The sequence below is a fragment of the Schistocerca piceifrons genome, chromosome 2 (genome assembly GCF_021461385.2).
Source record: "Schistocerca piceifrons isolate TAMUIC-IGC-003096 chromosome 2, iqSchPice1.1, whole genome shotgun sequence".
NCBI classification, from domain to species: Eukaryota; Metazoa; Arthropoda; class Insecta; order Orthoptera; family Acrididae; genus Schistocerca; species Schistocerca piceifrons.
In genome coordinates, this window is record NC_060139.1 from 707,406,010 (window position 1) to 707,430,403 (window position 24,394).

General features: G+C 41.4%; 1 protein-coding gene across 1 annotated transcript in view; it reads right to left on the reverse strand.

Moving 5' to 3' along the window:
• LOC124775770 (outer dynein arm-docking complex subunit 4-like) overlaps positions 1-24,394 on the reverse strand; it is a 139,296-nt gene that overhangs the window by 49,652 nt on the left and 65,250 nt on the right. The window contains exon 3 of the mRNA XM_047250601.1: positions 8,164-8,389. Within this exon, the coding sequence (XP_047106557.1) occupies positions 8,164-8,389 (226 nt within the window). The remainder of the gene's footprint in view (positions 1-8,163; positions 8,390-24,394) is intronic.

Genomic DNA, 24,394 nt, shown 5'->3' on the forward strand with positions numbered 1-24,394 from the left:
TGCACATACGGTTCACGTCCACGCTGTCGCGGCATGCTACCAGTGTTAAAGACTGCGATGGAGCTCCGTATGCCACGGCAAACTGGCTGACACTGACGGCGGCGGTGCACAAATGCTGCGCAGCTAGCGCCATTCGACGGCCAACACCGCGGTTCCTGGTGTGTCCGCTGTGCCGTGCGTGTGATCATTGCTTGTACAGCCCTCTCGCAGTGTCCGGAGCAAGTATGGTGGGTCTGACACACCGGTGTCAATGTGTTCTTTTTTCCATTTCCAGGAGTGTATAACGTGCTGACATGAGGAAAGTTTCCAATCGATTTCTCATACACAAACAGCAGTTGACAGGCGTTGCCTGGTGAAACGTTGTTGTGATGCCTCGTGTAAGGAGGAGAAATGCGTACCATCACGTTTCCGACTTTGATAAAGGCCGGATTGTAGCCTATCGCGACTGCGGTTTATCGTATCGCGACATTGCTGCTCGCGTTGGTTCAGATCCAATGACTTAACAGAATATGGAATCGGTGCGTTCAGGAGGGTAATGCGGAACGCCGTGCTGGATCCCAACGGCCTCGCATCACTAGCAGTCGAGATGACAGGCATCTTATCCGCATGGCTGTAACGGATCGTGCAGCCACGTCTCGATCCGTGAGTCAACAGATGGGGACGTTTGCAAAACAACCACCATCTGCACGAACAGTTCGACGACGTTTGCAGCAGCATGGACTATCAGCTCGGAGACCGTGGCTGTGGCTACCATTGACCTGCGTCACAGACAGGAGCGCCTGCGATGGTGTACTGAACGACGAACCTGGGTGCACGAATGGCAAAACGTCATTTTTTCGGATGAATCCAGGTTCTGTTTACAGCATCATGATGGTCGCATCCGTGTTTGGCGACATCGCGGTGAACGCACATTGCAAGCGTGTATTTGTCATCGCCATACTGGCGTATCGCCAGGGGTGACGGTATGGGGTGCCATTGGTTACACGTCTCGGTCATCTCTTGTTCGCATTAACGGCACTTTGAACAGTGGACGTTACACTTCAGATGTGTTACGACCCGTGGCTCTACCCTTTATTCGATCGCTGCGAAACCCTACGTTTCAGCAGGATAATGCACGACCGCATGATGCAGGTCCTGTACGGGCCTTTATGCATACAGAAAATATTCGACTGCTGCCCTGGCCAGCACATTCTCCAGATCTCTCACCAACTGAAAACGTCTGGTCAATGGTGGCCGAGAAACTGGCTCGTCACAATACGCCAGTCACTATTCTTGATGAACTGTGGTATAGTGTTGAAGCTGCACAGGCAGCTGTACCTGTACACTCCATCCAAGCTCTGTTTGACTCAATGCCCAGGCGTATCAAGGCCGTTATTACGGCCAGAGGTGGTTGTTCTGGATACTGATTTCTCAGGATCTATGCACCCAAATTGCGTGAAAATGTAATCACATGTCAGTTATAGTATAATATACTTGTCCAATGAATATCCGTTTAGCATCTGCATTTCTTCTTGGTGTAGCAATTTTAATGGCCAGTAGTGTACATAAGTACCTCTGGGGTTCCAGAACACGTCAGTGCAGAAACTACAAGACACACAGGAAATAGACGCATATCAATGGAAAAAGCAACTCTACAAGTTTTGAACTCGCATTACAGGTGCACAGCATTGACACCATACGTGACGTGGCCAACGTCAGTATGATAGTCAAACTCATGCCATACACATTCCAACATGTCACGGTAGATACCAGCGATTGTATTAATTATTATTCCTTGTAACTTTTCCTGATGACGTGTGAGTAGAAGCAGGAATACACTATCTTCGACATAGCCCTATCATAGAAATCACATGGTGTTAAGTCACGTAACCATTGGGATCACTTAGGGCCATCCTATACTGAGGAAGTTAAGTTATGAGATAATCATGAAGGTTTGAACAAAGCTATGGTGGATTACCGTCTTGTTGCAGAATGAATTCTCCATTGTCTTGTTATAATTCTGGCACGTGCCTTTACCACAGCACATCCATACTCGTGAAACACGCACATTATGACAATTCACTTCTCAGACAACTGAAACTTGGCTTCGTTACTGAATACCAGCTTTTGCGAAAGGTCGTCTTCCTTCATCAACCAACACAAATCCGGCAAAAGTTAAAACGAAGTTCATTGTCCAAAATAGTCAACGCATTTAGGAATGGCAGCAGGCATACTTTTACAAATAGACGTTTGCGTAGAATCATCCAGACATTTGACTGCAGGATCTGCAGTTCTCTAGCTCGCAAGTGTCGTCCATTGCTTTGGAGTCCTGAAGACTAATTCCAACACACGCTCCACCTTCTCTACTGGCTGCCCTGCCTCCCCCGTTTGCCTTGCACCACAAGGGCAGCCAGTCTGACGGAATTTGTTGCACCAATCGTGGATTGTTTCGTGTGCTGGAGCTTTCATCCGATGTTTGGCATCAAAATGTCGCTGAACCGTTATATTTGACTCATATTTAGGGAAGTCAGGGAGACCAAACGCACGTATCGACTCATTACACGCCGTGTTTTGATATGCCTGCCCCCTACTGGAGCGCCCAGTAACTGTGCCACGGCGCGTATTACCAATAGAAACTTTGTACTCTTCCTGCATATCTTGTACTTTTCGCGCAGTTGTCTTCTGCAACGCCAGAGGTGATTACGAATAACACTGTACAAATTGGGAACACTAGAACATTACCTTCTCACCGTCTTGTACATCAGCAAAAGCCATATCAGTTCCAAATTTCGTCTGAAAATGTCACCTGGATATCTACATCCTCAAAATCTCACAAACCTCTTCAAATCCTTGAATGCCATCCACTCCATCTCACTTTCTGCATTCGCCTAGCCTCTCAACACGAATCCTACATCACATTATCCGTACTGAAGTACATAATGTTGTTTACCAGTCCTGTTAACTTGATACCAACCACACCGTTGTTTCTACCTTCATCTATTGATAAGCTCACTAGACTCTGTAGTTGTGCTGAACTGGTAATGGGCGGTAATGTCAACCTCAACTGCTGACTTGTGTCATGGAGTGAAGTGTAATAGCAAGTCGGTTTTATGGAATCTGCGCAGTAAGGTGCATCGACCAGCAGACGTCATAGACTGGTAGTAAAGAACTACTGTGTATGGCTGTACCCATAACCACACCGGTAATGAAGCTGCCCCTCTTGTTGGTGAACTACTCACAGCCAGTTACACGGCGTAAGAAGCGTAATGGTACGACGAACTTCAAAATTAAGTTACACATTATAATGTAGACCAAATAACTTTTATTGAATGCTGCACTACACTTAAAAAGGGATACACACACATGACACTATTTTTCAACGCAGTCAGTAAGTTTCCACATACAGTGGTCGGAACGTTCTACGAACTGCTCAATTACTCGACGTTATAAATCCTCTTCTTGGTCATTGAACCATTCATAACTGCTGTGCGAATGTTTTTATAGTTGGAAAATCTGTTTCCCCCAATGTTCTTTCAGCTTTCCGGCAAGATGAAAATATTTTAGTGTACAACTCACGTCTGTGCGGCCTTGGTCGAATTATTGACACCATTTCAACACGACTGGACGCAAGTGTTACCAGTGAGGACCGCCGCCGCGCTGTCTGTGTTCTGCATGAAGAGAACAAGAGTTAACACACGATTCGTCGGTGACTGAAAATTAAGCCAGAAACTGTGTGAGGCAGTAGACAACAGCAGATCCCCACCAGCTCCACCACAGGGATCAATTACAATTAAGTTTCCCAATTCTTTTCCCACAAGAGACTAACAATGTAAACTTTTTTAAAAATTGTGACGGAATGTCATTCTCAGTAAAGCAGTCATGACAAAATGTAGTGGACTCTGTTGTAACCATGGGCGAAGCGTTGGTTTCATCAGTGACAGTTATTTGTAATATGACGCGGTGCCATACCCGGAAAACTTTTATTTGACTCTGGCCGCAGAGGCCCACGCTGAGTAGAGATGTCTGTACATTTACTGTTTTACCTTCCGATCAAGGTATATAGTTCTTCATATCTCTCCTTCATCCAAAGGCTCTTAGCTGAACAGCACGGCAAGATCACTTGCGCCCATTAGAGCAGAAAGCCTTTCCGTCTCCTTCAGTCAAACAGCTGTCTTTTCCAAATCAAGTTGACCTACTCTTGATGTATCTTCCTCATAATACCATGGGGCTTACAGTTACAGCTTCAGAAGAACCTAATGACTTATCGATTAGAAAACAACATTGTTTTCTCTCGATTTGAAAGTCACACTTCACCCTGTTACAAATAATTACCACGTTTTACCATCGGACATTCTCCTGTGCCCAAGCCCCCTGATGAATCAGTGTATCTGCATTCCTCTTTCTTAAAACTCAGTAATTCCATATGGATATTTTTTCTTCGATCCGTGTCATCTTTCCTTTACCATTATCTACAGTTACTATTAGAACTTTTATTATTATTATTATTATTATGCTAATTATTATTATCATTATTATTGTCCCAAACAACATTAATTGTTGCACTGATACGTGAAAGGACACAAGATATCAAAGGATAGTCAGTATGACTTTCGAAAGTACTCGGCTGGACATAAAAGTGCCTACATCTACAGTGCAAGCCATTAATATTGCAACATGTTATTTGACTTAAAGTATCATAACTGAAGATATGATGCCTGAAGACACCGTGACAATTTTTAGTGGAATGAAGAAAGGAAGACACAGTCTAAGTTAGGATAAATGAACGTAGAGAATGACACACGGTGTCTGTGTTTCTTCATCGCACGAACTGTACTATGTGATTGGCTACGCAGCTATTTAGCACATCAGGGCAATCCCACAAAGTATGTAGGAGGGACAGTATCTACGTTCTGTATGCAGAAGAAAATATTGCACAGTGAATATTTCTTTCAGAAATCTTGTTTGAAAGTGGTTTGTTTGATAGAAGATCGTGTAAGAATGACAAACATCTTGCAGCACGCGTTGGAAGTCGACAGCAGCAGGATCGTTGTCTATGAAGAGAGCAATTTCTCTTTTCACAATATTGCTGCTCGAGTTGGTCGGGAGCACAGGTCTGATATGTGGGTATGGAATATTGATGAGTTCACAACGATCACAGTTCACGCCATACAGCGTCTAAATGGCCCAATGCAACTAACATCCTAGAGAACAGGCACATTGTTCGCTCAGTGTTGCAGGATGGTACAGTCACGCGGTACATCACAAGTGAAGATGTGGAATTTTTTTGTAGAAAAACAAATGTCCAAACGGAGTACGCAATAATGTCTGAAGCGCTACAACGCGTCCTCAGCGAGGCCACCGTTGTGGCTTCACTCGACGGGCACCAGACTGAAGCCTGCCGACAAGTGGTGGACACAGTAGTCGCACCACGTCACGTTTTCGGATGAGTCCCACATCGGCGTACAGTGTCGTGATAGAAGAATCCGCTTGTGGAGGCTCTGAGGAGAGTGAATGTTGGCAGACTGCATTCACACGCGCACAGCATCTGGCCTGACGGAATGGAGTGCCACTGACTATATAAAACCATCGCCTTTTGTTAGCATAGCTGGTAATTTGTACAGCAAGGGCTTGTTTTCTGACGTGTTAAGGTCTGCGTGAGTGCGCTATTTTCGAGATCTCCGTGACGTATTCCCTCAACGAGATTACAGGAGATAGTATGTTGCCTGTGCTGACTTGACTTATCGCCATAGAGATGATGTTCGGCTTTTGCCCTGGCCAGACGTTCCCCAGATCCTTCACCAACTGAGAACGTCTGACCAAGGATTGGCTAGTGACTGGAAATCTACCACTCGCCTCCGACTAGGATTGATGAGGTGTGGCGTACAGTCTAAGCGGCTTGCAATGACCTAACCATGTATGATATCTGAGCTCATTTTGAGTTGATACCAAGCTGGGTTAGAGCTATTGCTGCTGCCAGAAGTGGCAGTCCTGCACACTAAATTTTGTACCTTGTATTCAACCGAATCACTTACGTATTCTTCCTGCTATAATGTGCACGCACAATATGTACAATTCCGTTATTACCTGTCCTTTCTGACATTGGAATCTTAATGGCAGCAGTAGAGGGTTACTAAAAAGTATCGGCGGGATTTTACAAGACGAATTCGTGAAAAACACATTACGTATCAGAAAATAAAAACATAATACGGATAGAGCATCTGACCAAGTTTTTGACTCACATTACGGGTGCTCAGTATGGACAGCCGTTGTGATGCAGCAAACATCAATATTTGCTCGAAATTTATTCAAGTCACTGACACGAATTACGGGAGAAGGCGCTAGTACAGCTCACTTGGGAAATCACTTCAATGCGTCGCCCATCATCAGGTGTGAACTAACTGGATGCGAAAGTACGGAGCATATAATTTGGCTACAAGTTCTGACAAACCTGTCCCCTAGTGGCGACTTCTGTAACTACGTCACGTCTTGTATTACGAATCGAAACTCGAAAAGATGCTCTGTCGATTTGTATATGTCATGTGTCTATATGTCTGGTAGATTTCGTAGAATCATCTTCTGAGTTCGAGTAGGAACTAAAGCCTTCGGCACACGGACCGTGTATTGTGAACGTCAACGTTGAGCGTGCCGAATTCAACGTACTACTGAACGCTCACAAACGATGCGACTTGTGCACACGGTACGTGGGACCCAACGTGGTATCCGCGATCCCAACGCACTCCTGCGGCAGTTGCGGGATGTTTTTAGTTCGAAAATCACACTGTTTACTAAACGGGCGCGCGTAAAATTCCTACATTAGCTCTATTAAAACGCACATTTCCTTCACTGTCCATATGCTAGTCACGTTGTTCTATATGTATTATATACAAACAAAAACTCCAATGTCCATGTACACGTTTTCAGACAAAAAGGAAAGTACGATTTCCAATCAATAAGTATGCAGGCTTAGAAAAGTTCCACTACAAACAGTGCGACAGAAATTTGCAATAGTTCTCCACATAAGATAAACATTATTTTATCATTCCCACATTTTAGTGAAATCCTAAAATCATTCTTACTCGATTACTCTTCCTACCCAGTAGCAGGATCTTTACAACATGTGAATTGCGAAACTTAAAAGAAAAAGGAACAAAATATCTTTAGGCAGGTAGCGCGAGCTGTCCTATAGATTAACCCAACCGGACAAACTCACTTCTCAAAAAAAGGTGAATTTATATTTACATGACATAAAATATTGTAGTATATACTTACATTAAACTAATAATAAAGCAGCAGAACCTATTAAAAACGGGAATGTTAGGAAAAAATATTTTGATGTGGCGGGACGCGAACCACCACCACATGCCGTAACACGTTTTAAGTCAATTACGCTACTCACTTTTTTTTTAATCTCATTTTGTTCGCTTTCGTTCGTTGCATCTGCTCGGGGCGGACGTCGAAAGAAATCCCTTTAAGTTCGTTGTTGATCGATTAACTCAGTTTTTTTTTTTTTAATACAGAGGGCTGCTAACCCTCTGACAGAGCACGCTGAGCTACCGTCCTGGCAAACACTGCACCAAACAGATAACAGATTTGCTATCGCCAATGTTAACGTGTTTCGAAATCCTAGAAGCTTTAATCTTAGCTATGTTACTAACTGAAATTTAGTTATAACAAATTGTTCCAAGAACAATGTGTTTTTGGTAGATCCTCAGTGTGTCACTGTCTCAAAATGGCGTACTCTCATAATACGTAAGTCACAGTAATTCTTTTGTCACGAATATGATGTTTCTCATTATTTTTTTGCAACGAATCGCACAGTTAAAAACCGGTTTTTCGAGTGACTCTCAAGTTGCTGGTGCTCAGAAACGGCATATATACATATAGGCTTCAAATGAATGCCAATGTGGCGCCTCACAATTCTGTGCTGAAGGGAGGTGGCGTGCATGTGACGTAGGTGGCGTAGTGCCACCTCATTGGTCAACGCTCAGAAGCACGCTCACAATATCTGACATGCTAGATATTGCCCTGCACGTTCGGAAAGACTCCCGAACGTGCTATTCCACGCTAAGACGTCAGAAACTCGCCACGCTCAACGCTCAACGTTCGGATACACGGTCCGTGTGCCGTCGGCTTAAGGAATAAGCGTGTGTATAAAAGCACGCGCAGACGCGCTTCGCGTCGGACCTTGTGGACGAATCCGATGGCGGTGCGCAGGTTGCCGCGCCGCATCTCGCGGCTGCCCAGCGCGAGCAGCGCGCCGGGCCGCGCCTCCTCGGGTATCTGCAGCGCGCGGCTGCGCTCCTGCTTGCGCTTCAGCCGCAGCGACTGCTTGATGTCGCGGGAGCCCATGTTGGCGGCCGCAGCGCGGTCCTTGTCCGTGTACTCCTCCTCCTGCACCACGCGCCGCGACCTGCCCGCAAAGCACACCGCAGCTCCAGCCACGTAGCAGGCACTAGGCTGGCGTAGAGAACATTGTTACAGAATAAAGCTAGAAAAGCCAATATACTGACATATTGCCATTAGTTCCACGAGGAGCAATGAGACCTGCGTACATCTACTAAGGTAGCTGTCTCCCAAAATGGGCACACTCACAGTTCCATCTGTATACCTCTCAGTGACTACGAGAGCATGGTAGTATAGAACAACCAATGTAAATCAACTTTATTTCAACTGAACTGAATTTTGTTTCTAGAAGTACCCACATCAGTAGCTATATATTAAAAATAAATAAATGAAATAAAACGAATGAACAACATCAGGCATTAAAAATCCCTCCAATATCTTTCAGCACAGCACTTCCATAAGTAATAATGAGTCAGAGTTCTTAAAGTTCTACCATACGCACGAAAATATTTATATGAACGTGCTGACTACTGTAAATATGACATTTAATAATGAAATAATATTCGTTGCATTGGATAAAAGCAAAGCAGTCTGCGTTCTAATTCTATAGGCAGCATGTGGGAACCAAAACAAAAAAGGTAAATAAATGATCCAGACCGCGCAGAAAATTTTCTGACTGAGAATTTTTCAACTATTCCAGAGAACCTAAAACAAAAATTCGTATAAGGAAATATAACACAGGTAAATAATTGTACACTAAATACAATGATCTTGTTACCTACTACAGAGCATGAAGTCAGTAAAACTAGAGGAAACATTAAAAACAGAAATTCAGCAGCCTGGATTGAAGTATCAATCCGTTTGCTGAAGCAATGCATTCAGCGCATACAAAATACCTTGATAAACATAATAAATGAGTCATACATATCCACAGTATTCAAAACAGGTAAGGGTTGTGTGTGTGCTAAAGAAAGACTATGTAAAAGACAGAAAATTATACACCCATTTCCTCACTGTCAACACTGTCAAAAATTGTAGAATCTGTTATCAAAGACAGATTAATGATCTGCGTCAAAAAATACAACCATTTACGTGAATCATAGTTTTCCTTTTGAAGCGATGTAAGTACGTTGTCATCCATAGTAGAATTAAAAGAGGATGAGTGCGGTACAAGTATATCCATAAATGTTTCGATACTGCTGACCATACGATCATTAAGAATAAGGGGTGTACCTAATGACTGGATCCGACCATACCTAGCAGATACAGTTCAAGAACAACGTTGTAGGATGTAAGGTCCTCCAGTTACGCAAAACACCGTTTTTTCCAAGTTCCAAAACATGTTTAGCACCACTGTGCCATCATCAGTGGCCTCCCGTTTTATTTAATCTATAATGTGAACATTTTTATTAAATGATTACAAATTCATGTGGATGTTTAGTTCAAACAATAATTCGTCTCTTTTTGTTAATACCTTTACATTTGGTGTGTATGATTATTCAGGACGATTTGTCTATTACTTATTACAGGTAGCTTGTCATCTGCAACCAAACGATGTCGATGAGAAATTTTGTTGGGAGTTGACCTATCATCTAAACGTATTTTGTTTGTCGCGATATTTAGCGCCTGTATTCGTTTTTACTCACGTTTTCGTGTGGCAAGACCTTTCATTCTCAGCATCATGGTGAGGTGTCGTGATGCATACGTAAATATAACACGTATTTCACAAATAAGGCCGTAAAAGCACTTTGCACTTCACCAAAACACAGTTTTATTGTCGTTGTTGTGTGTCCCAGCCCAGTCAGTGTTCATTTGTTCACCAGTGAGTTTGGCGCCGAATTTGAATTTTGTGTACATTTTATCTTTGTATGTGTGTGTGTTTTCTGTGCGCTTCTTAGCTGTTTGTGTTGCTTTTTGCCTGGTGTTCCATTTGTCTGTAAAACGGTGAGTCTTTGCATAGTGTATCCATTTTTCGTGTGTGTGTGTGTGTGTGTGTGTGTGTGTGTGTGTGTGTGTGGGTGTGGGTGGGTAGACTTTATATGTTTGTGTTGTCTTTTTTGTAAAGTTCCTTTAATGTGTCAAATAGTGTGCCTCTGCAGAGTGTAACATATTCATTTATGACCTGAGTTCCTTCTGCTATTGCCTTCTGTACGTGGAAGTTTCCCCAAATGGTCAGTTTGCTGTATAGGCTGTGGCTGGGTTTTAATATTCTTGAGTCTGTTTCTCTTGTAGCTGGGTGGTGCTTGTGGGCTATAAGGTGGTCAGCAAATCTTTTATGGGAGCTATTGCTTTTTAAAACTCTGAGACGTTCTGAATATCTGGTTTTGAAGTTTCTGCATGTTTGTCCTATGTACACTGACTGGCAAGTGTTGCACGTGAATTCATGTATTCCTGATCTGTTAAATTTATCCGTGGGTGTTTCTTGTGTTCTGATGTTTTTCCGTGTTGTGTTCTCTGTCCTGTATCATATTTGGAATCCCTGTTTCTTTAATATGTTACCCATTCTGTGAACAATCTTGTTATTGTAGGTGAGTATGTGTCATTTCGTTTTGTGTGGGGGTTGTTGCTCTGTTGTGTATTGTGTGAGGTCATTGTTTATGTTTTGTGTTGTTCTGGGTCGGGTGAGGATTTATGTGTGTGGTATGTTTATTTTTGTACTGTTTACATATTTTTTGATTTAACTTGTCTACCTTATGGGTGTCATAACCATTTTTACTGCTATTTGTTTTGTTGTGTTTAGTTCTTGTGTGTAATGCTGTTTGTTCATGGGTGTTCTGTTTAATCTATGGAGCATGAATGTCAACCTTGCTTGCTTATGTGTCAATGGGTGGTTTGATAGGTTGTGAATGGTGCTGCTCATGGTTGTCAGTTTCCTGAATGTTGTGAAGTTGTGTGTGTTGCTTGTTTTTTGTATGGTGAGATCTAGAAAATGTAGTGAGTTGTTAGTTTTTGTTTCTAATGTGAAGTTAACTTTTGGGTATAAGTTGTTTATTTAATTGTGTAGTTGTTCTATGTGTGTATGAGGTTCATCAATCAGGCATATGTCAGTGACATAACAGTACCAGTAAATAATTTTGTAGTTTTGTGGTTTTATTATGTATCTAAAGATTGTGTTCTCCATGTTGTTCATAAATTTTAGCTAGGAGGCCACAAATTGGTTATCCCATCGGCAGTCCTTCATGTTGAGAATAAAATTCTTTGTTGGACACAAAAAAATTTTGTGATGTTATGGTCTTGAGTGTGGTTGTTATTTCATTGATGAGTATGTTCATTGTGTTTCCTAGTTGTTGTAGTCTTTGTGTGATGATGTTGATTGTTTCATTTAGTGGAATAAAAGTGTACAGTGATGTGATGTCAAATGATATGAGGGTTGCTATGTCTAGCATGTGTATGTTCTTGGTTCTGTCAATTAATTCCTTTGTGTTTTCCATTATCAAAGGAGTACATTTTTTTAGTTGTGTATGTGTCTGTTAGGCTAGGTGATAGGATGGAGCGTTTCAGAAGTTGATGATGGGCCTATGGTAGAGAATTTAGGGTGGGTCCTCTGCAAGGGCACACTGTTTAACACATTAATGGAATTTTACAAAAAAGACAACACAAACAGATGAAGTCCACCAACCCACACAAACACACACACACACACACACACACACACACACACACACACACACACAAACACACACATGCTTCTTAGCTGTTTGTGTTGCTTTTCGCCTGGTGTTACATTTGTCTGTAAAATGGTGAGTCTTTACAGAGTGTGGTGTATCCGTTTTTCGTGTGTGTGTGTGTGTGTGTGTGTGTGTGTGTGTGTGTGTGTGTGTGTGTGTGTGTGTGTTTGTTTGTTTGTTTGTTTGTGAGTGTGTACTTTGTATTTGTCAAGAAAGAACAAACAGAAGCTAAAAATGGAATTTTCTACCAAGGAATAAAACTGTTCAACAAATCGTCCAAGGATATTAAAGGCATTGTTAAAACAATTAAAAAATACTTGTTGTGTCATACAGTCTACACAGTGAAGGATTAGTGTATTACTTAGTAACAAAGAGCAGAATTTTTGTTAATAAATGTAAAGCAAGTTGATAGTAATGATAATAATAATAAAACATCTCCTTCATTTCACTTAAGACATTGCCACTGCAATTCTTTTTTCTCTGCAAACCTTATCCCCAGTACTCTGCAATGTGAAAGAACAATGCCTTATTCTTCTGAGTTCAACATCAACTCATTATAGAGGGAAGCTGACTCAATATTTCAGGCAGACAAATAGGAAACTACAGTACACAAAATAGAAACCAAACACTGTCACTATCGTCCTGACTTCAACTGGTAGTGTGTGTAGTGTTACATGGTGTATGATGTGATCAGTAGTGAGAAATGAATGGGCAGTGTGAATCTACAATTTTGCATTAATAAGTAACTTCTTTGAAAACAGTTGTGTACACTAGGTATAAATCGAATGAGGTTGAGCTGTTGTAAACAGACCGGTCTTGTATTTCGAAGGACGGAGACTCCAATCTCCATACAGGCATCCTGACATGGGTTTTTGTGGTTTTCTGGAATTACTTTAGAAAATACTGAGATGGTTCCTACTATACAGCCATGGTTGACTGACTATGTGTCCCACCCTTGTCAAAAAAGAACCGTGTGTATGTGTAATGCCAATATACATGAACTATGATTTATTTCTTATCTTAAATTGTAGTATGAAGATTTGTCCAGTATCATTTTAAAAGTAATCCATGAATGAGTAAAACAACAACAACAATAAGCAACTTCTTCTTCTAGTACTACTACTACTGCTACTACTACTGCTACTGTCACCTCAATATTACATTTATTAAAGTTTTTATGTTTTTATGACACCACTGTCCTCAAATCAAATTTGACAGGCCATAGAACCAATCTCATTCCATGTTGTTATTTTGATCTTTCTCAGATTTTCTTTTGGATAAATTACAGGTTAATCAAGTATCTCTATACCCTTCCAGTAAAACAAAAAAATAAAAACTTTATTTGATTTCTGACAGATCGCCAGAATCTGCATAAAATGCACGCTTTCTCTCCCATACAAATGGTCCATTTGCTCCCATCAGTGATCGTATCTCATTGTCCCTTCAGTCATACACATTTTCCCACAACCATGCCATCATATGACCCACTACATCATACTTTCTGTGGGATCTTTCATAGTTTGTCTGTCTGGTAGGTCTCTTCTACAACTGACAAGACACTTTCATCGGTGAAGCATACAAGATGAAAGGAATAAGGCACCACTACCAGCTGTTGTGTAACAGAGTTCCAAAGTAATACAAACAATGAAAAGGATTTTTCTACTTTCTGTAATCATAAAAGTAAATTGCATTAATAAACATTTTTTATATTACAAAACAATTGAAATCTTTGAAAGAATACATAACTTCTGCCATGGAAGATGTAATATTACTGTTCTTTCAAGCTAGCCTTTATTTCAAACTGATGTTGAGTAATTCCCTTTGTTAGGAAATATCTTAATCACAATCTGACACATTGTCTTTGCTTGGATCTACATCTACATCTACATCTATACTCCGCGAGCCACCTTACGGTGTGTGGCGGAGGGTACTTATTGTACCACTATCTGATCCCCCCTTCCCTGTTCCATTCACGAATTGTGCGTGGGAAGAACGACTGCTTGTAAGTCTCCGTATTTGCTCTAATTTCTCGGATCTTTTCGTTGTGATCATTACGCGAGATATATGTGGGCGGTAGTAATATGTTGCCCATCTCTTCCCGGAATGTGCTCTCTCGTAATTTCGATAATAAACCTCTCCGTATTGCGTAACGCCTTTCTTGAAGTGTCCGCCACTGGAGCTTGTTCAGCATCTCCGTAACGCTCTCGCGCTGACTAAATGTCCCCATGACGAATCGCGCTGCTTTTCGCTGGATCATGTCTATCTCTTCTATTAATCCAACCTGGTAAGGGTCCCATACTGATGAGCAATACTCAAGAATCGGACGAACAAGCGTTTTGTAAGCTACTTCTTTCGTCGATGAGTCACATTTTCTTAGAATTCTTCCTATGAATCTCAACCTGGCGCCTGCTTTTCCCACTATTTGTTTTATGTGATCATTCCACTTCAGATCGCTCCGGATAGTAACTCCTAAGTATTTTACGGTCGTTAGCGCTTCCAATGATTTACCACCTATGGCATAATCGTACTGGAATGGATTTCTGCCCCTATGTATGCGCATTATATTACATTTATCTACGTTTAGGGAAAGCTGCCAGCTGTCGCACCATGCATTAATCCTCTGCAGGTCCTCCTGGAGTACGTACGAGTCTTCTGATGTTGCTACTTTCTTGTAGACAACCGTGTCATCTGCAAATAGCCTCACGGAGCTACCGATGTTGTCAACTAAGTCATTTATGTATATTGTAAACAATAAAGGTCCTATCACGCTTCCCTGCGGTACTCCCGAAATTACCTCTACATCTGCAGATTTTGAACCGTTAAGAATGACATGTTGTGTTCTTTCTTCTAGGAAATCCTGAATCCAATCACAAACCTGGTCCGATATTCCGTAAGCTCGTATTTTTTTCACTAAACGTAAGTGCGGAACCGTATCAAATGCCTTCCTGAAGTCCAGGAATACGGCATCAATCTGCTCGCCAGTGTCTACGGCACTGTGAATTTCTTGGGCAAATAGGGCGAGCTGAGTTTCACATGATCTCTGTTTGCGGAATCCATGTTGGTTATGATGAAGGAGATTTGTATTATCTAAGAACGTCATAATACGAGAACACAAAACATGTTCCATTATTCTACAACAGATTGACGTAAGCGAAATAGGCCTATAATTATTCGCATCTGATTTATGACCCTTCTTGAAAATGGGAACGACCTGCGCTTTCTTCCAGTCGCTAGGTACTTTACGTTCTTCCAGCGATCTACGATAAATTGCTGATAGAAAGGGGGCAAGTTCTTTAGCATAATCACTGTAGAATCTTAAGGGTATCTCGTCTGGTCCGGATGCTTTTCCGCTACTAAGTGATAGCAGTTGTTTTTCAATTCCGATATCGTTTATTTCAATATTTTCCATTTTGGCGTCCGTGCGACGGCTGAAGTCAGGGACCGTGTTACGATTTTCCGCAGTGAAACAGTTTCGGAACACTGAATTCAGTATTTCTGCCTTTCTTCGGTCGTCCTCTGTTTCGGTGCCATCGTGGTCAACGAGTGACTGAATAGGGGATTTAGATCCGCTTACCGATTTTACATATGACCAAAACTTTTTAGGGTTCTTGTTTAGATTGTTTGCCAATGTTTTATGTTCGAATTCGTTGAATGCTTCTCTCATTGCTCTCTTTACGCTCTTTTTCGCTTCGTTCAGTTTTTCCTTATCAGCTATGATTCGACTACTCTTAAACCTATGATGAAGCTTTCTTTGTTTCCGTAGTACCTTTCGTACATGATTGTTATACCACGGTGGATCTTTCCCCTCGCTTTGGACCTTAGTCGGTACGAACTTATCTAAGGCGTACTGGACGATGTTTCTGAATTTTTTCCATTTTTGTTCCACATCCTCTTCCTCAGAAATGAACGTTTGATGGTGGTCACTCAGATATTCTGCGATTTGTGCCCTATCACTCTTGTTAAGCAAATATATTTTCCTTCCTTTCTTGGCATTTCTTATTACACTTGTAGTCATTGATGCAACCACTGACTTATGATCACTGATACCCTCTCCTACATTCACGGAGTCGAAAAGTTCCGGTCTATTTGTTGCTATGAGGTCTAAAACGTTAGCTTCACGAGTTGGTTCTCTAACTATCTGCTCGAAGTAATTCTCGGACAAGGCAGTCAGGATAATGTCACAAGAGTCTCTGTCCCTGGCTCCAGTTCTGATTGTGTGACTATCCCATTCTATACCTGGTAGATTGAAGTCTCCCCCTATTACAATAGTATGATCACGAAACTTCTTCACGACGTTCTGCAGGTTCTCTCTGAGGCGCTCAACTACTACGGTAGCTGATGCAGGTGGTCTATAGAAGCATCCGACTATCATATCTGACCCACCTTTGATACTTAACCCAGATTATTTCACATTCGCATTCGCTAATAACTTCACTGGATATTATTGAATTCTTTACTGCTATAAATACTCCTCCACCATTGGCGTTTATCCTATCCTTGCGGTATATATTCCATTCTGTGTCTAGGATTTCGTTACTGTTCACTTCCGGTTTTAACCAACTTTCCGTTCCTAATACTATATGCGCACTATTTCCTTCAATAAGAGATACTAATTCAGGAACCTTGCCCTGGATACTCCTGCAGTTTACCAATATTACGTTAACTTTTCCTGTTTTTGGTCTCTGAGGACGGACGTTCTTTATCAACGATGATAATGTCCTCTCTGGTAAGCCGTCAGGATCAGTGGTTATATACTTTTGAGTGCTAAGTATAAGAATCTCATGTCTTCTCTCCATTCTAGAAGTTTAAATCATTTATTTGGCCACAATTTCCAGGTTTTTAAAATTCTGTTTATTGATATTTGTGAAATACCTAATTTTTTGGCTATTGATTGTTGTGTGTAAAGTCTTTTCAGTAAGGAAACCCCTTACTGTTCCTCTTTTTCTTGGAGAACGAACACACTTCTTCCCATAACCTCAAAATATTTGGCACAGTGTTGCAGAACACTATTGTATCCTCATGAAAAGAAATCTGATACAGCACTTCGAAATAACTTCTACCTCAGATATATTACAGAATAAATTTATAAATTGGAGTATAAGATATCAGAGGCCCAGAAGCTATGAACAACTGACAATAGACACCTTGGCTGGAAAACACAGCTTAGCAACACATGCATGTCATCAGTCATTTGTTCCTCATTCTTGCCAACTGTTGTCAAAAAAAGTTGCCTAGAAGCACAAACATACCAAATACCATTATGCATATCAGAATTAATCAACTAGTTGCCTATCTAAGGGCATGTTTAGAAATCTTAAGCACCTCAGAGGTTAAACTGAAATTTATTCCAGGAACATGTCTACAAGTGTAAAATTTCTATTTTTGGGTATAGCTGATTTGGTGAATGTGAGATGGTGCCATGACTTAAGATCTTAACTTGGCTAGAAGTATATGAAACTTACTGCATATCAAACTTTTGTTAGTTATACACTCAATAATTAAAAGTTGCATTGGTATGTAAAAGGTAACCATACTTCATAAGTATAAGCAAAGCACGATTTTTGATATCAGTATTGTGGGTATTGTTTTTGATTTAACAGCTTGAAATTGGATCCTCATATCCAGCGAGTTTTATAGTAAAAGTATAAGATATTAACAGAAAATTTGTTTATATACTATAATTTTACAAGAATAATGAAAATTAATTATCTGAAAAGGAAAGAAAAATTAGGCTAGTAGAAGAAGAAATCCAATCGATTTCATTGATAACTTACATTTGTTCTGTTTTATGAATAAAATGCACTGAATAGTTATGTGACAAATTTTATTGTCTATCTAAGTCACATATATTTTAAATTTTCGACCGATTTAGGATCCGTTGTGTCGTCTTCAATTTGAAGAAAATTCTGAAGCAGTGGTTATAACACAAATTTTTTTGTATATACTTTCTCAAACTGAGAGATATTCGAAAGCTATATCTTATTCTTTATGTCAGCTACAGTACACTGATGTTGATTTGATGCATGAAAAAGAACATATTTTCTTTGCTCCTCATAAATTATTAATAGTGCATAAATTACTGATTAGAAATGAATAGTTGAGAAAATATTCTATTCCAGGCACAGTTCTTTTATAATAATTTTACTTTGAATTCCCTTGCTTGGAGCGAAGAAAACTCATTGATTATGTCATTGGAGTTAAGTTCAGCAGTTGTGTCTTATTCTGTTGATAAGACCATCTGTCTTCACCCATACTGGACCACACAAGCTATTTACCATCTTTAGTTTGCTGGTCAAACTGGCAACAGAACATACACTTATTTACATAAAGGTTCAACTCAAATGAACGGAGTATAGCTATCTATGGATAGTCACCTTGCCTCAGGTTTCTTTCTATTTTGCTTTTACCATTTTATGGAGGAGAAAATGTTATACGCCTTGAGTAATTTGGTATTATATTGTTTCTACTAACATCAAACAGAAGTATATGTGATAATACATGTTTAGTTTTAGCTGGCGAATATTTCTAGCCAATTTTGTGGGTCTGTTTGTTGCATTCTAACACATTGTCTCTCTTTTCAGAGTCTTGACTCCCTTATGTAAAGGACATGGTCACCAAATACTTATGAGGTTAAGTGTAAACGCCCAACACATTGTGCAGTTGTATCTCCAGATATCATAGGGGTCTAATGAACTAATGAAAAATATTTGTGCACTAGTCAATTAATAACTATCATACTTGTTCAGAAATAATGTTGTTGCAATAAACGAAATTTGGAAAAGTGGGAAGAAAGACAGAGAATAGAGTTGAAAGTGAATTTAAATTTAAAATCAAATTCGAATAATTAGAAAGATGTAGCATGACAGGATAGTGTAAAGTCATTAACTTAGACCGCACATTTGTTTGCAGAAGTCATACCGAAAGTTTCTATGTGAATGATGATTCCAAGAGCATACCTACCACTTTATGGAGGGAACTTTTACAAAATTGGTTCAGTTTAAACACACCAGCACATGAACTTCCATAATATTACTAATTAATCACAGAACTCTTATTCTTGAACACTTTTTCTTTACGCTACAGATAGTATCGCTCGAAACTTCGGAGCAGCAGTACTGGCCCGAGCAATAGGTAAATTACAAATTCCCTACACCACTTTTCCTGACTTACTCTACTGTCGCATCTTGCTATAGTTCTCAGTTGGCAGAAACCGGCAAAAATAGAAAGCCTTCTGTCAAACAGAAAATCTGCCTCAGCATCCGCTCGCCGTCCCTTGTGACCTTATAATACCGTAGCGAAGGAACAGCAAGAACTCCACTGTAGTACAACGCGAGCTGTGGAGGCATCCGCTGTTTGAATCAAGCGCACTGCTGCCACATGAACCATGTTAGCGAAAGACTTCTGTTCAATAGCAGTCGTTTGTTTATGACGTTGTTTGTACGAAATGCCACTGTGACAACAGTGTTCGTTTACGGTAGTGGGTCGACAGAAAGGCTTCTTCTCATAGTCAGAAGATAGAAAGAAATGGGATAGAACCCACGACCTCTACGGGTTAATTCTCAACCCGTCTCTTTTTATCGTATTTTTTGGTCAGTTTTGTGCCCATTCTGGGTCTGCGTCTTTGGCGGGTGGGTATCTCAGCACCTTCGCAGTACAGTCATGTGTTCTTCAAAGTCTTATACTACCATTCTCCAGTGTAAAACTGAATATACTTTCAGCAAATCTTGATAGTTATTCTTTGTCTACAGAGGAATATTAAACATTTGTTGTAATTACCTTGTGCAGCAGGGGAAGTGGGTGTCGTTTAGGGAATCTAAGACAGGTGTCGTGCACTTATAGTACATCCAAGTTTACTTTGTGCTCGGCGTTGGAACGACTCCTTCATGCAGCTTGGTAAGGCTTATATGAGGCAGCGACAGAGAGAAGCGTGGGACTGCCAGCAGGCTGACAACCAAACAAATACGATTTACTATATATTGGTTGCTAAAGTCACAGTGCTTCTTGTTCCAATAGTCGATGTTAAGCCTGCGTTACAGTAGGATTCACAGACAATCATATTTAGAAATACGTGAGAATTCGGGATTGAATAAAAAGTCTGTACGCAACATTCTAGAGAGCGAGGGCTACCTCTTGCACCTTTCTCTCCCATCCTCATACCCTGCACCAGATACGTGTCTCCATCCTCAAGTAATGCGGCATTTTGCTTCTTCTTTCTTCTTCATTTTTCTTTTTTTCCGCTGATGCATTAGCTTCAGTTTGGAACTGCCCTTAATTTCCGTCTGACATAAGCCAATATAGCTGATTCATAGCGCAGTACACACACAGCCGTTGCTATCTCATATTTTCTCCGTACTTCAAACTCTACGACATAGCTGCGATTTTTAGCGTACACATAACTCCGTCTTACCTATCAAATTCGTTTTCCTTCCACTACAGAGATCCTTCATCATCTCATTAATGTCTCATCCCTCCACTCTCACACTCAACATCTCCTCATATCCCGCAGTAAGTGAGCACCCAACTCCAATAATCCCATCGTTTCACCTCTAATTCCCAACTCTGGTTTGCTGGCCGTATATACCAATACATTTTATTAAACCTACGCGTATAAAGCATCCACACCCTGTTCTAATGAGAATTCAACAGGGTTCTTCTCCAAGACAAATTTACCCCTATATTCACCTTCTTGTCAGCATTAGCTCTTGCATCCATAAGTATGCTATTTCGCATCAGAACTCTCCTCCTTTGCTTGGTCCTTTCTTCTTCATAGGGTCACCAATAAAGTATTAGTCATTCCGATTAAACAGCACACTGGTCGCATTGGTGCGCTGTAGGTGTTGTAAAACTGCTACCAGACGTACATCATGGCAGTAAAGTGATAAGTGATGTGTGTTTGCCAAGCGTTTGTGGTTTGTATGGAATCAGTGCAGTGAGATGAGAGGAGGAGAAGAAGTATCAGAATAGCAGAAAGAAGCCATCACGTTTGCGTATAATTATTAGCGCACCCTGAACGAAGTTGCAGGATTAGTACGTGTGTCAACGCAGACTGTCAAAAGTGTCTACAATATATAGTGTACCACTTTAGCCACGTAACACGAAGTAAGAACATTGGTTGCTAAAATGTCCCAATCGACAGTGACCGGAGACGGCTGTTATACCTTCTCAATGAAGATCAGTTTCAGACGAGACTGGTGTTGTTGCTGTCAGGGCCATCTCAACCAAGTGCCCAGCGGCAAACCTCAGAAAACGTCACTTATCAGAGCGGTACATGAAGCTGCAAGTATTCAATGGGCCAAACATCACAGAAACTGGAAATTAGCTGACTGGAGGCGTGTAGTCCGGTTCAACGAGTCAAATGGTGCAAGGCGTCGACTACACTGACGGCCAGGGCCGCTTTAAGGAGAGAGAGACACAAGCGGCCGTTTGGGGTGCCAAACTGTGGAGCCTGCCAGAGGCGTCCGAGTACAAATTTTTAAAAGTCTGAGAAAAAGCACAAGGGCAGGCTACTCGTCAGAGGGGGAGGGGGGGGGGGGACGAATACTATGTCACTTGTGTGTGTAAAATGTTCTCGAACTGGCCCTGCAGACAGCCCAGCACAGTCCAATGTTGCACTGATCCCGCAATTTGTACAGGATATATAGTTCAAGCTGAAGGTGGTTCTATCATGGTGATGATGATGAGGTCCCATACTCCGAGGAGCGTAGTCGACGATGCGGGAGACCCGCACCGCTGTACTGGGCAAGGTCCAAGTGCAGGTGGTTGGCCATTGCCTTCCTCCGACCGGAATGGGGATGAATGATGATGAAGACGACACAACAACACCCAGTCATCTCGAGGCAGGAAAAACTCCTGACCCCGCCGGGAATCGAACCCGGGACCCCGTGCGCGGGAAGCGAGAACGCTACCGCAAGACCAAGAGCTGCGGACTCTATGAAGTTAAGGGGGTGTTTTCCGTACCATGAGTTAGGCCCACACATTCAGGTTACCATCAATATGAACCAGTTTATTTATTTCACCATTCTTGGTGATCTTTCTTCTAAATAGACAGGATGGGTATGCTGTCGACGCTTTCATCTTCCAAGATGACAACGATCGTGTTGATTGCGATGCGCGCATAGATTCCTGGTTGGACGTACACCTAGATTTCCTACAGCATCTCAGCTAGGCCTCTAAATTCTCACTGAAATAGATTGGGACTATTTGGAAAAGCGAGTGAAGTATAGCAATCAATATCCCTCTAACTTGTTAGCTCTACATGATCTAATTATCAGGGAACTATTTCAGCTGCATATTGAATTCCAGAGGAACTTCTGACCTCTGTTCCTCGCCCTTCTGAGGCCCTTATCAAGCATACACGCGGTTTCGCATGGCATTAGCATGGTGTCTCCTGCGGGTCCTATGTGCTCAATACATCCCATTCTATACACTAGTGTCTCAGTCCATTTCTCTCTCCTGCAGTCACCGACCCTCCCTTCTACACCTACCTTAATCCCCACTCTACAACACCTGAATCTCTTTTCTAATTATCACATTATTTCATCAGTCAGTGTAATGTTACCATTATATTATCATAGAAATTTCCGTAGCTGGCCGTTCAGCTAACGAGACCGTTATTACCCAATGAGTTCCGGATCAGTACTACGTTTCACCTTTAGACTTCATATCAGGGTCTTTACTACGATGGCGTGATGAAGAGTACTGCCACCGAATTTTTATGTTAAACCTCTTAGAGATTTTTAAACATAACAAACGTTATTAACATTGTACATTTTTGGTCTTCATGTCTACATAATTATTTCTCAATTTAGTCACCTCGACCGACGAATACATTTGTCCTAACAAGATGCCAGTTTGTTAGTACCGTCACTGTAGAGTCTTTGACTTCATCGACGGAGCCACGGCCTCGCCTCTGTTTGCACCGCCTCATCACTATCGATATGAAGTCCTCGAAGGCGTTCTTTAAGTTTTGGAAACGGATGTAAATCATATGAGAGCAAGTCGGGACTTTATGGAGGATGATCGATGACTGTGAACCCAAGCCGTCGGATTGTTGCAGATATCGCAGCGCTCGATGTGTGGTCTGGCATTGTTATGCTGAATGAGAGGGTGCTCCTTGTGTGGACGAACTCTCAGAATTCGAAACTCCATTATAGCACGCTCTTTCTCACGCACTGATATACTTACGTTACACACCGCCATGATCGGAGCCATCTATCTGCAGAGCTCTGCAGATATGTAGACATGAAGAACAAAGATGTAGATTGTTAATAACGTTAGTTTTATTTAAAGGGTTTTCAGATAAAAATTAGGACGCATTACTTTTCAGAGTGCCCTCGTGCATCTATAATTATCGTTCCACCCGACTCTTAAGATTTTCAGTACTGTCCACAATATTCGTACTTCTAGCATTTCATGCTTTATACCGCAGAATGGGCCCGTAAGTTTCATTCGCTCTCCTCTTGACAACTCCCTCTCGAGCTGTTACTAGCCTGAAAACCCATTAGAAATTACACGCGTCAGAACAATAGAGGTTGAAAGGAAAGGTAACAATTCACATAGAGAAAATGTTAATTCGCTCTTATACAGTGATAAACACTAGGAGCTACACTATAAGTTACCTGAATATAGAGCGTAGGTGCAATTATTTTGCTGTCTATATGATCCAAGACTTTAAAAAACAGCTATTGTATCGGTCAGTCACATAAAGGAGACCCAAATTAGCCGTAATTACTCTCCCTTAATACGGTGTTTGCTGATCACAACTGGCACCTCTGCTTCGTGCCTGTGTGGCGTGGGTTAGGTGAGAGTGTTAAGAACTTCCTCCGAAAAAGCCGTCTGATATGATGATCTGACCTGGCTGCACAGCATCTTCCAAACTAATCCTAACCAGTTGAAAGGATTTAAATCTGAAGAGTGCACCAGGCAACAGAAAAGGTGTCCACACTAGACAGCAGAATACATTACCGTGACTGCTATTGATATCGATTGAAACTAAAAGTTTACGTAGGTTCTTATACAGATTGTGGAACACTTGGTAACTATTCCGCAAGTGTGGTAATGGTTTTGATGGAAATGTCTCAGCACCTGTTGTGCTGTTCTGTTTCTTTAAAGCAGTCAACCTCCTGTGCCCTCTGAGGACGCCTGACTTATACTTCTACATAACTGCTTTGGGAACCGAAACCGGTCGTGGTTTAAAAAGAAAAGAAAAGTACAACTGGTGCTGTCATTTTCTTCAGAATACAAGTTCACTGTTACCAATCGCATGGGTATGATCAATGTTTTCGATCTCCATGTTCTGCTTGTTATGACGATGCATGCGGGATGGGAGCGTGTGTCGTATCTGTATCGAATCGGGTCGGCGGGTAGACAACTCCAGGTCTAGTACTTTGGTCATCCTGAATGTT